The 17191-nt window shown below is 56.1% G+C and overlaps 5 protein-coding genes across 5 annotated transcripts; 4 read left to right on the forward strand and 1 right to left on the reverse strand.

Moving 5' to 3' along the window:
- Positions 1-373: 373 nt before the first annotated feature.
- SPSK_05235 (membrane dipeptidase) lies at positions 374-1899 on the forward strand (the record flags this gene model as incomplete). The annotated part of the gene is made up of 2 exons (XM_016731985.1): positions 374-1083; positions 1152-1899. The coding sequence occupies 2 exons, from the start codon at positions 374-376 to the stop codon at positions 1897-1899; spliced, it is 1458 nt and encodes a 485-aa protein (XP_016583203.1).
- A 285-nt stretch (positions 1900-2184) lies between these two features.
- Positions 2185-2625, reverse strand: SPSK_05653 (small subunit ribosomal protein S13; the record flags this gene model as incomplete). The annotated part of the gene is made up of 1 exon (XM_016732395.1): positions 2185-2625. The coding sequence occupies one exon, from the start codon at positions 2623-2625 to the stop codon at positions 2185-2187; it is 441 nt and encodes a 146-aa protein (XP_016583204.1).
- Positions 2626-3299: 674 nt separating this feature from the next.
- On the forward strand, positions 3300-5432 carry SPSK_05049 (uncharacterized protein; the record flags this gene model as incomplete). Its single annotated transcript, XM_016731802.1, has 1 exon — positions 3300-5432. One exon carries the CDS (start codon positions 3300-3302, stop codon positions 5430-5432), a length of 2133 nt encoding a protein of 710 aa, XP_016583205.1.
- A 2061-nt stretch (positions 5433-7493) lies between these two features.
- SPSK_05229 (uncharacterized protein) lies at positions 7494-9032 on the forward strand (the record flags this gene model as incomplete). The annotated part of the gene is made up of 2 exons (XM_016731979.1): positions 7494-7517; positions 7623-9032. 2 exons carry the CDS (start codon positions 7494-7496, stop codon positions 9030-9032), a joined length of 1434 nt encoding a protein of 477 aa, XP_016583206.1.
- A 2124-nt stretch (positions 9033-11156) lies between these two features.
- On the forward strand, positions 11157-14426 carry SPSK_04883 (uncharacterized protein; the record flags this gene model as incomplete). Its single annotated transcript, XM_016731643.1, has 1 exon — positions 11157-14426. The coding sequence occupies one exon, from the start codon at positions 11157-11159 to the stop codon at positions 14424-14426; it is 3270 nt and encodes a 1089-aa protein (XP_016583207.1).
- Between the last annotated feature and the right edge of the window lie 2765 nt (positions 14427-17191).

Consider the following 17191-nt stretch of genomic DNA (forward strand, 5'->3'; position numbering starts at 1 on the left):
AGTGCTGTCGTCAGAATTTAGGCTGTCCTGTCCTCGCTGTCTTTTATTCGCACTGTTTTGCGTACCTTCCTTGTACGAAGTGAGCGATAGCGAAAGCTCCAACCCACTTACCAAGCAGCTTCCTCATCCAGCTATCTCAACAAATTGCACGTTCCTCCTAGAGATGGCGACATAGAGTGACAGTCACCAAGAGCGCCTTCCCTGTGGTGTGCCGTTTCCGCCCCTCTCGGCATCTACTTCTTTCCTTTACTTCAACATCATCGCTTGGTAGCTGATTGTAAACCGATTCCAGCTCATTGCAGCTTCATTGCAGCTTCATTGCAGCTTCACACTCATACTCCAAGTTCCAAGCGTGAATCTCACCCCGGCAACTATGGCCGACTTCCAGGCTTACGAAAAGGCAGGGTATTCCTACCAGCCACTTGAGCTGACCACCGATGCCAAAGCAGACCGCCCTCAAACACTTCTGCAGCGAGTGAAGCGGGCGCAGCTGTCAACGTCCGCCATTGTCGTGCGGGCGTTCGTCCTCGTGGCCCTGACGCTGCTGTTGGGCCTGCACATGCTCCACGGCCGGCACATGATGCCATGCCGCAGCGGCCGGCACCGTTCGAACCTGACGGTGGAGGAGCGAGTGGATAAGATCCTGGCGGCGACGCCGCTGATTGACGGACACAACGACTTCCCGATTGCGATTCGCGCGTACTTCAACAACCACATCAACAACGACGAGTTTCGCAACGGGTTTGAGAAGGACGGGCTGCCGCAGCATGTGGATCTGCCCCGGCTGCGGGCGGGCAAGAACGGCGGCGCGTTCTGGAGCGTGTTCGCGCCATGCCCCAAGAACGGCACGGACTTGTCGGACGCCAACTACGTGGCCAGTGTGCGCGACACCCTGCTGCAGATCGACCTCGTGGCGCGGCTCAAGGAGCAGTACCCGGACGTGTTCTCGCCCAACGTGAATAGCTCGACGGCGCTGGCGGCGTTTGAAAAGGGCCAGCTGATCTCGCCGCTGGGCGTCGAGGGCCTGCACCAGATCGGCAACTCGGTGTCGAACCTGCGTCTGTACCACGCCCTCGGTGCGCGGTACGCGACGCTGACGCACAACGTGAGTGACCCAGGTCCTCTGCTTTCGTATTTACCAGTTTTGCCAGGACTGATCACTCACCCGGAAAACAGTGCCCCAACATATATGCCGACGCTGCGCTCTGGGAGAGCCCATTCCGCAAGGCACCCAAGTACTTTGACGGCCTGAGCGAGCTAGGCCGCAAGGTGGTGCTAGAGATGAACCGCATCGGCCTGATTGTGGACCTGTCGCACACGAGCGTCGACACGATGGAGGACGTGCTCGGTGGCCGGCCGGACGAGGAGGCCGGCTGGCACGGCTCGCAGGCGCCCATCATCTTCAGCCACAGCAGCGCGTACAGCGTATGCCCGCACCCGCGCAACGTGCCGGACCATGTGCTGCAGCTGGTCAAGGCGCGCCGCGGCTTGGTCATGGTCAACTTTGCGCCCGACTTTGTGTCGTGCCACTGGACGGGCAGCCCCGAGGAGGCCAACGGCGTGCCGTCCTTCTTCCCGGGCAACTCGACACTCGAGCACGTGGCGACGCACATTTTGCACATTGGCCGTCTGATTGGCTTTGAGCACGTGGGCTTCGGCAGCGACTTTGACGGCATTGGGTCGACGCCGCGCGGCCTCGATGACGTGGCGGCGTACCCGGCGCTGGTGGCAGAGCTGCTGCGGCGCGGCGTAACGGACAAGGAAGCGGCGTTGGTGGCGGGCGGCAACGTTCTGCGTGTCTGGCGCGAGGTGGACGCAGTGGCCGAGAAACTGCAGGCGGCTGGTGTCCCCCCGCTCGAGGACGACCCAGTACGTTTAAAAGAGGACACAACTGCGTAGAGATGTGACAATGCGTAAAGGACACAACTAGGCTGCCAAGCTGTCGAGCTGTCACCTTCAAGCTCACAAACTCTCAAGCAGTCGAGCCACAGCCGTTGGACTTCTTGAACAAATACAATTCCATTTCTTCCGTAATCGTACAGGGTCCAACCCCATCTTTAGATGTGTATATACAAAGTTTCATAGCACCGAAAAGCAAAACGCATGTGTGGTCATCGGTCGTAACAATGCTCTTCCGCACTCTCCCTTCCTCCCCTTTGCCTCTACCTCCCACCTAGCGCAACCTTAACCGTTCCGCTCGATCCTGTTGAGCTTCCGAGCCGTCATGATCTGGTTCCGCGTCTTCTGGCCGCGCGTCGGCAGATTCATGGCGTGCCGCTTACCGCGGTAGGTGCCCATGTCGCGCAGGCGCTTGATGTTGTCCTGGACGATGCGGCGGGCGTCGTTTTCTATTGTCATGTTGGACAGTTCAGCTGTGAGGCTCGTGATGGTCTTGGCCGGCAAGGAGCCGATCTTTGCACGCGGGTGGATGGAGAATTTGGCGAGGATGCGGGCCGACGTCTGCGGGCCGATAGCGTAGAATCTCTGCAGTGCTTTCTGGGTAGGAGTCAGCGAGTGGATAAAGGACGGGGGAGACGGAGCACTACGACGACGGCCGAGGGTAGTGGAGGTCCGTACCTGGACGAGCTTCATCTCGTGAAAGTTGACGCCGAGGATGAACACCATCTTGGCGGTTGGAGGGTTGCTGCGGTGCCGGAAGGGGACCAGCAGCAGTGTCTTTGTGGGTGGATTTAGTCGTACAAAAGTCGGATCGTCGTTATCGGGTCGTTCGTCGTGAGAACGGCCCGTGGTCGAGGTCAATAGCGATGGCGATGGTTCGACTAAAGGTATTTGTCGAAATGCATCTCGAAAATTTGGCTTATTGAAGCTGGAAAAGTGGGTACTTGCATTTTGCGGCCATTGCGGGGTTGTGATTGGCCAGGAGGCAACGGCCTGTGAGCCAGCCTTGCTCCTGCCGTCCAGTAGCCAATAGCGGCCAAAATGGCCCTAAATTTTCAGTACAGCCAGGCTGTGATATCAAATTGACAACAAGACGAGACGAACGGCAGACTTGCATCAACGACAGGTTGAATTTCGGTGCCGGGCTTCAATTCAGTTTGTTATTACTTTTGACGAATGCTTTTGATCTGTTTTGCTTCTCTCTTTCATGCCCTACTACGACCCCACAGGACGACGCCTTGATTTTTAAGGCGCAACATCTACACCCCCTTTGGTCTCAAGATCATCATCTTCAAGTCCAAGCGTTTTTCGTTTGACTACTAGAATGGTGGCGTAGCGCAAGACTGCGTAGCTGCATCTCAGAGACACTGTCATAGACGCTCAGGGGCGCCCCAGCCGCCATGAAACCAGAAAGGTCGCTGCCGTACGCGGACGACTTCGCATCGGCAGACGACTACGTCGAGCAACTGCTACACTATGTGGCGTCAACGCCCGTATTTCAAGTGCTGTGCGGCGGCGTGCACATTATGGACTTTTACACGACAGAACCGGGCCTTTTCTATTCGGTAGTTCCGGCCGACTGGCAGCCATTTCTGCTGGATCGCACGCCCATGGAGCTGCTCGACTTTTTGCTGCGAGACGACGTCGATGCGTCTGTTGCAGCTATGTCTTCCAGCGGTGGCCGCGTCCCACCGCCACCCAGCCTCGTCCACTACGTCCACGACGTGCGGCGGTTCAGTCTGCGGCGAAACTTGCCGCCGGCCACGGCGGCTGCGGCGACGACAGCGAAACTGCCGCGCAAAATTACCATGGGCATGAATGTCAAGAAGATACACGAGGTGACGCAGTTTTCCGAGTATGTGGATCGCTTGGCGGACGCTCTGTCAGGCGACATGCCGACTACGCCCATTACGCATCTAGTGGACGTCGGCAGCGGACAAAACTATCTCGGGCGCGCATTGGCCAGCAAATCGAGGGCCAGTGGCGGTGAGAGCAGGCGTCTTCGTCGAGGCGTTGTTGCAGTCGAGAGCAAGGGCCACAACATTGCCGGTGCCAAGGGTCTGGACATGATGACCGGCGTGATGGCGGCACCAGTGCGGCCAATGCGCAACAAGAAGCTGTACCAGCAGCAGTTGCTGAGCCAAAAGGGCGCGGCGGCCAAGCAGACGGACAAAGTGCGGAACCGGGTTGCAAAATTAGAGCGTGAAAAGGTCGAGAAGGACGGCGACGACGAGAATGAGGGTGAAGTTGGTGACGAAGGTGGAGGGAGTGACCGTGGTGAAGTGGACCCGACGGGCCCATCAGAACAGACAGCGGCGACAGTGCCAAAGCCAACGATCGTGGCCGACATGCGGTCGAGGAACGAGATTGCCGCGGAAGCGTACGCACAGATCCAGCAAAATCAAAACCAGAAACAGTCACAAAAAGATAAGGACAGGGAAATGGCAGACGAGGCAGACAACCTCATCCAGTATGTCGAGGGCCGGCTGGAGAACGGCGACCTGTCGCACGTTCTCGCCCAGGTCCAACCGTTACGGCAAGAAAACGAAAACGGAGAAAGCGAGAAAGACAGCATCCTTAGCAGCCCGTCTAGTTTCCTCACAGTCTCCATTCACTCGTGTGGCAACCTGTCGCACTACGGCCTGCGTGCACTGGAGCTCAACCCGGCCGTCAGAGCCGTTGCTATTGTTGGCTGTTGCTACAACCTATTGACGGAGCGACTGGGTCCACCGACCTACAAGGTGCCGGGCATGCAGCGGCGTCCGACACTGCAGCCGGTCAACGGTCGCGTCGTACGCGAGGAGGAGCGGCGGGACCCGGAAGGCTTCCCCATGAGCGAGCGGTTTGCTAAATATACACCGGAAGCAGACGCCGATGAAGGGATCCGGTTCAATATCACGGCACGCATGATGGCGTGCCAGGCGCCGGCCAACTGGACCGAAGCCGAGAGTGAGGCCTTTTTCACGCGCCACTTTTACCGCGCCATCCTGCAGCGCATTTTCCTGGACCGGGGTGTGCTGCAGAGAGTCCGGCTGGGAGACACGGCGAAGAGCGACAGCGCTCCCGGCGACGAGAGTGACACCGCCGTCACGCCCGTTATTGTTGGCTCGCTGCGCAAGGCGTGCTACGCATCGCTCCCAGCTTACGTGCGCGGCGCCGTGGCCAAGATGGCCGCTCAGGGGAACGGCTACGGCGCTGCCTCGTCGGCCGAGAACGCCGCGGTCAACGCAGCTGTCGCCGAAAAGATGGCTGGGTTGACGGATGCCGATCTAGAGGAGTACAATGCGCGCTTCGGCGGCAATGCGCGGCGGCGGCGCGAACTGAGCGCCGTGTGGTCGCTCATGGCTTTCAGCGCCGGCGTCGTCGAGTCAGCCATCGTCGCCGACCGCTGGCAGTACCTGCGTGAGTTGCAAGCACGCGGGCTAGTGCGCGACTGCTGGGTCGAGAGTGTCTTTTCGTACGACCAGAGCCCGCGCAACCTCGTGGTCGTGGGCATCCGAGGCGACGGCGGGCCTGTGTGCGAGCCTGTGTAGACTACCAGATGGACATGGGACATAGTTTATAGACATAATTGCATGGTCGCTGTGGTTCGGTTTCTGTCTATCACTATTTTTGTTCGTTGCCTTATGGTTCTGACATGTTTGCTGCGTAATGGCCTTTAGCTTATTACTTGTCTCTCCCCGGTCAGTTCATCGTCCGACCGGCTCTAGACCGCAAAACACAGTTCGCTTGTCGCCCAAATCCGTCGTTTCACTCCACGATGGTGGGTCACCACCAGGATTACCACCAGGATGCGACTGCTTTGGTCATCATCTAATAGTCCGTGGCGTTATTGTCGTCTCGCTCAAGATGCACTTGGGCAGCGAGACCGTCTGACCCCAATCGCTCCTCCCCACAAGAGCAGCCCGTTCCTGAGCGTGGGGGTACATTCCCCTCGTTTTCATTCGGCATTTTTCACGGTTTCTGCTTTGTTGGTTTGCTTTGTTGTTGCTTCCCCTCTTGTGATCACAAGTAGCCGATGTTCTTTAATATGGCGGCCCTCGTCGTTCCCTCTGCCCTCTCTCCCACCCCTTTTTATCCAAAGAAATCTTTGCGGTGATCACCTCATTTTGACCTTGCCTTTGCTTCTTCGTATCGTCCACCCTGCTCGCCGTGCTCGTCCTCTTCTCCGTACACGCAATTGACAGTTGTCCCCGGATGGTGGGTCCATCGCAGCTTCCTTCCGTTTTCGCTGATACTTGCACTCGCACCTTCCGCAACTCGGACCATCTCGAGTTCACAACTCTCTGACTCCTTCCCGAGTTGTCAACTAAGGCAAGCAGCCTATGGAAAGCAATGCACTTAACCACTTAATTTCCACCCCGACACAACTCTGATATGTCACGGCTATTGACGGAATCTCAAGTCCCCCATTGTTGACTCAGGTTCCATCTCTTATCTATCTCCGTCTCCCACTTTCTCACCTCCTCAGTTCGTCTTCAGGCCACCGAAGATCGCAGTCTGACGTGACATCCTGCGGCCTTCTGTTGACCCTCTGCAATATAAAAGGAAAAAAGAAAACGAAAAGCGGTAAGATAAGTTTTTTTTTATAAAAAAGAAATAGAAAGAAAAGGTTCCACATCCCCTACGGCGTGTTTCCCCTGAGAAGCCGGCGCCAGCCAATTTACTACAGCTCATTACCTTATTTCATTGAATGTGACATTAGTTTCTTTTTCTGCCCTTCGTTTAACCTTCTTTTTTCGCCCCTCCGCAACAACGGCTGCACGTTTTCTGTATGTTCTGCATATTCTGCACATCCTGCATATTCGTCACTAGCTCCTCGCTCCATGGTGTCAGTGCCACATATCGTCTCGTCCTTGTCGTCTTGACGGCTTCCTTATCGACATGGGACGTTGAAAACGAACTCTCAGCGTATGCAGCTGGAGCCTTGGTTCGCTTTTCAATTCCTTGCCGGTTTTTTCTCATGTTGTCCCACTCTCGTTCATTCCTATTTCCTATCTCGGACTCCTTCTTAGTTCCCTCTTTTTAGCTTCCCCACGGCCGCCACAACACTGCTTTAACGCCTTCTGAACGTCATCTTAGTCTTGGTCCGGCTGTTGGAGCTCTCTCCTTGTCCTTTTCCCCCAGTTGTTCTCCTTTATCGCCGCCAATTTGGGGCCTATCGAAAGCTATTACTGATTGATCGATTTTCTCTTACGTCGTTCCAGTGATCACGCAAGGCTCCACCACTAGTCGGCCACTGGCGATAGCATTATACCATTGTGATAATGCATCGCCATAATACGAACTACATTCTTTATCGGCATATGGTTCCCAAGACACGCATCCGGACCGGCTCCTCTTTGTTTGTTTCTGATGCTGTTCTCTTCGTTTCGGCTTTGTCACTGGCCCTGCTGTACTCTTGTCTTGCCTTCTTTTGTGGCCATCTTATAGTGACTGGTCACAACTCAAAAAAGCTTCACCGAACCATCGCCTAAAACAACGTCTCCGTGATACGACCAAACAACTAGCAACCACAACAACTAAACGCACGTTTCAGTCTCTCAGCATCACGAAAACGCACCCCGCCTGGCGGGGCAAACCTCTGGCACAGAATGAATGCCCAGGTTTCGCTCCTGGTGAGTTCGATCAACATCACCACGACACTGCGGCATCACAGCCTCAGTGCCTTACTGCCTCACAGTGTCCCTTGCACCAACACTACAACTCGCTAACAACCATAGGATGGCGAGCTGAGCCTAATCCACATTCCATTGGACCTGTATTCGGCCTTCTTCCAGCCCATCTTGCAGATGCTCTTGCCGCAGGCGCACAGCCTCTCCAAGCCAGAGGATGACCCCGACCCGCCTGAGGGCCTCACATCCGAGTACACCCACACCTTCTTCAATCTCAGTATCACCCCCGTCGAGTGCTCCATCGTCTGCCACTCCTACTGGGCGACCCACGTCTTTGCGCCAGCACTCCAGGCCGCCGCCGAGCACCTGCCTGCGGACGCGCTCAATACCGTGTCCATTGCCAAGGAAGTCTACATAGCACTTTGTGTCATGAGCGGAGGCATGGACGCCGGCTCGCGTGTTGTCGACCTGTCGTCGCCACTCGCCCTGGCCGGCATCCCCCTCTTCTTTATCACCACGTACTACTCCGACTTCATACTTGTGCCCAGCAAAGACCGCCAGAGTGTCCTCCAGGCGCTACTGTCTCGTGGCTTTGAATTCTCCGAGCTCGAGTCGTCGTTTGTCTCGCCGGGCTCGCTGTCCCACCCGCAATCCCAGACGCGTCACCAGCGCGGCGGGCCCAGCAACCGAAGCAGCGGAAACAATATGAGCGGCAGCATCGCCAGCCTACCGTCGCTCCACCAGATCGACCTCGATCCGCTGCCCACCAACCCGGCCGAGCTGCAGCACCGCACATTCAACCTGCTGCGAAAACGGAACGTCGTACCGTACATTGTCCCTGGCCTGAACTTGGCGCACTGCTCTGGCAAGGGCATCACGAGCAGCGGCGGTGGCAGCGGCGGTGGAGGTGCAGGAGGAGGCGGTGGTGGCAGCGGCGGTGGCGGCCACCACCTCGGCGGCCACGGGCCCCAGCGTCGCGGCACGCAGCAGCGGGAAAGCTGGGTCGACACCGTAGACACACGCTTCTACACTTGTTTGGTGGCCGCCCTGGCCCTGCCCCCACGCTTCTTGTCCGTCACACTGGCCGCACCCGACCCGCCGTCGGTCTTGCTCGACAAGACGCTGCTGCCGCTGTTTGGCAGTGCACTGGTCGGCGACGTCGCCGGCGACCTCGCACCCATCTTCCTCGACCTCGTTACGCTGCCCTTTGAGGCCACGGGTATTGTCTCGGGCGTCGCTGGCAAGTTGGTTGCCGAGATGGGCAAAAACGCAACGCGCCGGCCGAGCTGCCCGAGCTGTCCTACCTGTCCACATCCAAGGCTGGCGCGGTCATCCTGGCGAGCGAGCACGCGCCGAATGCGCTGCAAATATTGCAGCTACCACCCGAGAGTGACGACACCTCAGGTACATATGGGGAAGAAGAGAGTCGAGGAGCTATCAAAATTGGGTGAGCGAACACAAAAAGCAAGAGCAGATAGCAGATGGAAGGCAAGCAGAATCAAATGCAAAAGAAAATGATACCATTTCCCAAAAAAAGATTGTCGAAAATACAAGACAAGCGTGCATGATGGAGGGTTGTCCGATGGGGGCCATGCAGTGGTACCCTACCAGTTCGAAAGCCTCGTAAAAACAAGCGACGTTGTGGCGCAACGTAGAGACGAAAAACAGAACGCGGCAAACCTGGCCCATTAAGAAACCAGAAAACAGAAAGCAAAGCAGACGATGACAGAAAATAGAAACATCTGGTTCAAAAAGTTGTTCGCACGGCAGGCATCGTATTTTCGGCATCCGTTCTTTCCATTTGCAGGTTCCTTCTACGACCAGCTCAGGCATGTACGACATCCAGTTCGCAGAGAAGGTGCGCGTCTTGCATTCGATCAAAAAGTGTGCGTCGTTACTTCCTTTCGTTGGTGTGGTCTTTGGGAAGGAAGGAGCACAGCCCGCCTAAATTTAGACTTGGCACCTCTCCCTGCGGCAAAACAATTGCAGCACGATTGCTCACGAAATCGACCAAATGCGCAAGGAGGTGCGGCAGGCAATGGCCAGGTCCTGCCATGTCGCCAGGCGATTGGGTCGTCCCAGTCGACCACGAGGGTGCATAGGGATGCCCCACCAGCCCTTCCCAAGCCCCGTGTCGATTTCTCAACTGCGCGGATCGCTGGCTGGGCCAGTGGTTGGCCAGTGCCTGCCCCAGTTCCTGGCCAGCAGGCCCCTCGTCCCTTCCCTACATCTGTCAAACGAACGCGGTGCGCTAGCGCTTGTCTTAGGGCGGCCGTTGTCGTAGGCCTCCCGCTGGCCGCCAATAAATTTTGGCTGTTGGACGCGTGTCGGACCACACACGAAAAAGCCGCTTCGTCCTCTGTTACGACGTCGCGGCTGCGTTGAAGCGATCGTTCTAATCGTCAAATACCGTCCTATATCGGGGCCATTTTGTATGTGTAGGTGAAAGCGAATACGGCGCTTGTTGCATCGTATTCGAAAGGCATGGCAAGGTGTACCTTCCTTCCATAAGTTGTAGGGTATGCAACTTGGTGTTGCTGCTGTTGCCCTGTATAGCGAGATCGAGGCCTTGATACAAATCCAGGGAAGGAGCAATCTGCCAACAGGATGGCCGTAGCAACTTCCCTTTTTCTTTTCCCAGTGTCAAACGGTCGCTCGTCCGGTGGGCGCTTCAGCCCTGTCGCGCTTTCCCCCTTTCTGCTCCTGCCTTTGTTCTTACCTTCCCCAGCTCTTTCCGCAACTTCCCTCCGCTTGTTGCTGTTTCCATCTATTACTGTCCTCCTGTCTTTTCGTCTCCTCTCCTCTCCTCTCCTCTCCTCTCCTCTCCTCTCCTCTCTCTTTTCATTCTCGCCATTGTGTCCTTCGAGTCGATTATCGCATCCCATACATCTCCGTTGCGCCCACAGACGGCCTGCATGCGTGGCCTGGCAAAACGAACTAGAGGTCGTCGCCTCCAATCACCACTGGTGTCAGCACTGCTGACGGATTCCCCCCTCCTCGACGAATACCCTCTCACCTAACCCCTGGTCCAGTTCCATTTCCTCACCAAAGGTCTCATTAGAGCCGGCTAGACTACCCTTTTCAGTCTAAAGATACCCGGCGATCGCTGTCTTTGTCTTGCTGGAGCTGTTTTTAGATTTTACCTTAATCTTTCGTCCTCACACCAGCCGCATTTTCTTCCTCCCATTCCACGATACTCGGTCTGTCGCTGCCGTCGCTTTTTCTTTCTCTTCTTTTCTTTCTGTCTATCTTTCTTTTTTTCCTTTCTTGATATCGCATGCCACTGCCGCGGATCTCGACCAGCCGAAAATCCTATCCCCGCCAACCACATCACGCGAATGGGAAAAGCAGCAAGCCACTCGTTTCAGGCACATCCTCCGCCAGTATTTACGCTGTTGACCACTCTGTTCAGTCTGCACCGACTGTCTTGACGACTCTTCTTAATTCGTTGCGCCTGTCTCAGTAAAGCAGCAAACACGACAAGAGATACCTATAAACATAGCCAGTCGAGGGCAGTGCCTGCACTCCTCTGTTTGGCTTTGCGCCTGTTTGCCTCGTTTGCTACCTTCCAACATTTTCCTTGTTCCTCACCATCCTCCTCTCTTCCTCGTCCTTCTTAATACCATGTGCGCATAAGAGACCATGGATCCGTACGGCTCCACGTGGGCCCCGGGCCACGGTCCTCCAGCACCTTCCTCCGCTTCCGTCTCCGTGCCCTCGTCCGGGTCTGCCACGCCTAGCAACGCGCCTCCTCTCAACCGATCACAGGGATCTCAAGACACAGTTGGCCATCGCATCTCCAGCTTCTCGGACATTACCGACTATGACAACTATGGCGCCCAGCAAGCGGCTGCGCCGTCTCCATACGACCCACAGCCGACCCTCCGCGGTCGTGCGTCGCTTGTGTCCCTCGACTCGCTCGTCTATGATGAATCCCTCAACGCTTACACAAGAGTACCAATACCAGCCGCTCCGCCAACTACCCTCCCTCCGACAACATTGCCAGCAGTGGCTCCGTTAACTCCAGTACCATCTGCGCCGATCTCGACCGTACCGCCGGTTTTGCAATATACAGATAGTCCACCGACAACATTGCCAGCTGTGGCCCCGTCAACATCCGTGCCCATGGCGCCGACCTCCACTGTACCACCAGTTCTTCAATATAGACATCTTCCACCAACAACACAGGGTGGTGGTGGCGGTGCGTGGACAGTGTCCACAGCTGCATCCGAACCGGCTCCATACTCAACGTACAACTCTGGATACGGTGCTAGCTCCGCACCCACAGTTGCGGGTGCCACAATCACCCGTCGGCTCAGCAACATGCTCTCCGGGCGGCAGCGGAGCATGCGCCGCGCCAATTCGTCACACAGTACCATAATGGAAGAAGGGCCGTACGGTGGCACGAGGGAAAGCATCGACATGACCAGCTTGGTTCAAAATGCGGCACCTATGAGCATGTCGCCGACCTCGTCCAAGCCATACTCTCGCCTAGCCGAGCACGACATGGAGAACGGCGACGACAGTATGCCGCCCCAACGGAGCGCAGGCGGTATGGCGTCCAGCAGTGTCCCCGTAGACCTGTCTAGCTTCTTTGGCCCAACAACGGGTCAGGACGAGGCGTTTATCAAGCGTCTCCACGAGCAGGAGGCTCGCGGAACGCTGACAATGGGCCTGGGAGCGGGTTTTGAACCAGGAGCGAAACTTAAGGAGTCAGAGCTGCTGGCCAACGCCTCTCATTCTGACCACCACACCACATCAGCAAAGAGCCCCACGTCAATCTTTGGCTCGGGCCGCGGAACGTCGCTAGGTCGGACGCTATCTAGAAGATGGGCGTCCTCGTCTACGGCATCTGCCTCGGCCTCCACGCCACTCACACCCACCGCCGGCTCGCCCACCAGCACCAGCCAGCTGTCCCGACAGGGCACTGTGCGGGCACTTGCACAGAGCGAGGCCAACCGGAGGGGTGAAATCGTCGAAATCATTATGGAGGAGGAGGAGGAGGACGATACCACGACCAACAACCAAGACAATGGACATAGTCGAAACCTTAGTGACGATACAGCCAACGATGATTCCGACATCGCCAACGTCGGCTCCAAGGTCGACTTGAGCGTGATGTCGGGCCCCGAGGGGCCCGATCCCCTTGCGGGTGGCGGCATGAGCAGCGCGAATCGGCGGCAATCGTCCATCCCATTACGCATGGGCACCACCGACGGGACGCAGAGAACGCAGGTGTTTTACCCGCAGCCCAACTGGCGACCCTTTTCCATGCGATGGCCTTATCTCATGACCTTGATTCTTCTGTCGATTGTGCTTGGCGTTGCACAGGAGCTCATCTACCGCATGTCGTTGACACGGCCGCTGGTCAAGTTCCACTCTCCTGAGGAAATTCCGGGCGGGCTCTACTTCACGGTCAAGTTTGCGCCGACCATTGTCGCCGTTACGTTCGGCGTTCTTTGGCAGATCACCGACTTTGAAGTCAAGCGGCTCGAAGCGTTCTATCAGATGAGCAAGGGGGACGGTGCCGTGGCGGACGAGTCCATCAACGTGGACTATGTGACATATTTTACTTTCTTCCGGCCCTTCCGCGCCCTGTACTGCAAGCATTATGCGGTGGCCGTGTCTTCCATTGCGTCGCTGCTGGCCGTGTCCCTCGTGCCGACGCTCAGCGCCGCGACCATCGTGCTGACCCCGAATCGTGACGCGCGGCTGGCGAACCCCCAGGGCGAGAAGCAAGTGGTGATAGGTGCCGTGTGGTCCCGGTTCCTGACCGTCGTTCTCTTTGTGATCGCCGCGCTGGGCTGTGTGCTGTTCTTTCTGCTCCAGCGACGGCGCTCGGGCCTCCTGTCGGACGTCAAGGGCATTGCGGGTCTTGCGTCCATGGCCGTTGTCAGCCATATCATGACCGACTTCAAAGGTATGGATCTTGTCACGCACAAGGAGATCCACAACAAGCTCAAGGACCACCGGTACGTGCTGCGCAACTCCTCACTGGCGCCCGACGACGAAAACCCGGTCTCGCTGGCCGAGCGCGAGCGCTACAAGGAGTTTGACAGCCACATGTCAGAGAACCCACACCCACTGATGCTGCGCGCACGGGGCTGCATCCCCTACATTGCCGGCATTCTGTTGTTCGCGGCGCTGATTCCCATTGTGCTCTTCACGCCGGCCAACGTGCTGACCGACAAGGCGGCGTGGCTGCTGACCGCGCTGGCCGTCGCGATCAAGCTCGGCTGGGGCGGTCTGGAGACATCGGTGCGCATGATGGAACCATACTACATCCTGTGGCGCCGGCACGCACCGGCCAAGACGCTGACTCTCGACTACACGGCGATGCCCTTCCTGTGGGTGGCGCTGCAGGCGCTCAAGAACGGACATTACCTGGTGTTCTTTGTGGGCTTCGGCACGGTCATGACCGAGGTTCTGACAGTATTGGTGACGTCGCTAGCCACAGTCGAGGGCCACGACTTTATCGGAACGGGCGCGTCGTCGCCAACGGCGGACACCGATGCGGACAGCGGCGAGGAGACGGCGCTGTCGTTTTGGCTGACGCTCGGCCTTGTCACATTTATCCTGTCGTACATGAGCATCGTGGCGACAGTGGTGTTTATCCGGCGGCGGCGTCCATTCCTGCCTCGGCAGCCCAACACGATCGCGTCGGTGCTTGCGTACATCCACCAGAGCAAGATGCTGTGGAGCTTTGTGGGCACGAGCAAGAGCAGCAATGCCGAGATGCTGGTCAAGCTCGAGGCAATGGGCCACAAGTACGGCCTGGGATGGTTCGAGGGCCGTGACGGTAAGACGCACTGTGGCGTGGACCAGGAGGAGCTGATGAGCAGCTACAAGCTGGGCTACGACTACTCGCGAAGCAACAAGCCGTGGAACGATCAGCCCGAGGAGTGGCTGTAGATGTGCGCGGCAGAGCTCGAGTTGTGGTGATGTTGTCAAGTCTATTCAGGCGTTTTGGTGTTTTTCTATGACATGTTGTCTTGGCGAAAAGGCGTGGAAATGATATCCGGAAGCATGTTAACAGATTGTTAACATGGAATATAATGCATCTGTTTCTCATGTAACATATGTCAAAGGCTTTCCAATCGATTTTGAAGAATTTCTAACTTGCGATCAGTGACTTATGTTATTTGTGCCTTGTTTTACTATTGTATGTGTAGATACGACAAGGTTCGCGTGAATATGAAATATTACGAATTAAAAATAAAAAAGCAATACACGTATTTTTAACACTATTTGGTTTATTTTACTTTCTGTATTTCTTTCTTTTTGATGCCCTGTTCATTTCCATGTCATCGCATCTCGTGACTATGACGTCCTACCGACCAAAAAGCCAAACAGTCCCGGATTTCTGGGTTGCGAGATTGCTGTTGATTAAGCAGGATTTTCCTCCACGAAAAGAAGGCATCGCCAGTTTGTTCATATTGCACATGCCGCCCTGCGGCATCCATCCCTTTTGCTTGGCCCGCTCGCCTCTGCCCGCGAACTGCAGCGCATACTCCATACTCACACAGCAGAATAGATTAAATAAAGCACACGTAGTAAACACAAGGCAATCCGTCGTCGATCCTTCCCGGCTTGGCCTCTTCCAACTCCTCGCTGTCACGATCTCCTTTCCGGCTTTTCTGCACACGCCTCACTATCGAATAGATTGCCCCCCCCAACTATGTACGTCGCACTACCGTGCCTTTCTTTTCCGTCTCGCAGTGTGCATTGTAGCAAAATGGGTAAAGGCGGCAAAAAGTGGCACGCCCCAGGTGTCTTGTTCCGCGCTGTTTCAAAACTGGGAGCGGCCCCTTTTTGCTGTTTGGAATAGACACAGCGCAAGGAAGACTTACGTTGTCAAGGTTGAGTGCCGCAGTACAGAGTACGAAGTACGTCGTAGCTCACTGAAAGTGAAAAAGAAAATGGATGTGAGAAGACAGGTTATAAACAAAAGAGTACGCACAGAGCGAAAGTCACGATTCTCGACGTTCACACCATAAAAGCCTCGCAGATCAACCAGAACCATAGATGCCTCTCTTGTCTGTTCCTCATGACCACGGTCACACACTGCATGGATGGCTGAGCCTAGATGCAGCCGCCAGCCAACCCCTATGCAGCCCTCTTCTCTCTAGAGAGTGTTCATGGTCATGTTTGATGATCGCGAAGGGGCTCCCTTGCGCGCTCCCCTCGTTTGTTTCTGATTCGGCCGTCTCCCACGTTTTGTCTCCCAAGAGCTCCCAAGAGCTCCCAACGGACTCGATCGTCTGGACCCTGCGACCCTGAGTTTAAACCTTGTTTTCCATCTCTTTGCCTCGTCCTCTGACAACTTTAATTTTATTTTTGTAACAAGAGCACATGCTGCCTTGTCCGGCGTGCGTTCTCGTTCCCTTTACCTGGATCGGGCAGAACGGGACCCGGCCGCGCGATGCCATCCATGAGAACGAGTGCATCACATCGACCGGCGGCCCAAAACACAGCTCGGGTCGCAGATTGCCAAGAATTCGTGTTATCTGCCCCCAAGTCTCTATTTGTGAAGCTGTCGATCAGTTCGATCGTCCGTTCATCCCGTCGGGCATCCAAAAAGTGTCGACACGATTTGGCACATCCAGATATCGACGATCTGAAGGGTAGGAAGGCAAACTGTATTTCCACCCTGACTGGCATCTCGGATGGCTTACAACAATACAGCGTCTCGAGCCGTGCATCAAGTCAAGCCGTATTAATACGGGTCAGCCCCCGTTCTTCTGGCTTCTGCTTTCTTGGCCGAGCAGCCGCCCCAGTATCGCATTCCAGTCAGTGCCGACTGATGACATCGACCACAGTCCTTTCGTGGGTGTACAGCCTCATTCATCGTTTCGAAGAGCCCTTGTACCGTGTTGTGTCCGTCGTCGGGCGTCGTCCTTCACTTTGGATTTTGGTCGAGAGGCTTGGTGTTTGTCGTTCTCGTCTCAATCCACGTTTGTCTTCTTTGTGTTGTCGATCATTTAAGTGCTGTCTTTGTTACGACTCCCCAAACATTATGCAGACAATCGTTTGTTGACGGCGAAGGCCCCGTACTGTGATTGGCCCTTGGCTCTGTTAGTAGAGCCTGTGCCCAGTTGTCCCACTGTTCCTCCACCCTTTCGTTCGTAACAACTGCGTGGCTGTGCAACTAAGATTGCGATTTGTGTTCTGATGGAGCAAACAAACACGCGCGACCATGCAACTCGCACAGTCGTACGCAGACGCAGGCACGACCTTTGCAGACGGAGTCATGTATCGGATTCCTGGCCAAATGAATCTTTTACGGGCCTGGCCTTGGTAGCCCTCGTGCTTTCGAAGTGACATGCTGCATGGTCGCTGGCCTCTGACAATTGGTGTTTTGAGACAGGCTACAAGCGAACAGGGCCGTCCCCACCCACCAGCACTTGACCTCTGCTTTGATCTTGTTGTGGGAAGACTCACCAGCCAATAGACCTTCACTGGACCGAAAGGCTGGTTGTCCGGCGGCTGACCACGCGTTCTGCAGCAACACCGCATCACCTGTATCGTTGCAGGACAGCCCTGTGTCTGTTGTCACAACAGTACGCCGTAATACTCTCTTTCGTTGTTCCAAGGACCACATCGCGCTCTTGGGCCTCAGGATGGGCTTGTTCGTCGTGTTTCAAGATAGCCGACGCTGAATCTGGCTGAACTATGGG

Source organism: Sporothrix schenckii (assembly GCF_000961545.1).
Source record: "Sporothrix schenckii 1099-18 chromosome Unknown Cont49, whole genome shotgun sequence".
Taxonomy (NCBI): Eukaryota; Fungi; Ascomycota; class Sordariomycetes; order Ophiostomatales; family Ophiostomataceae; genus Sporothrix; species Sporothrix schenckii.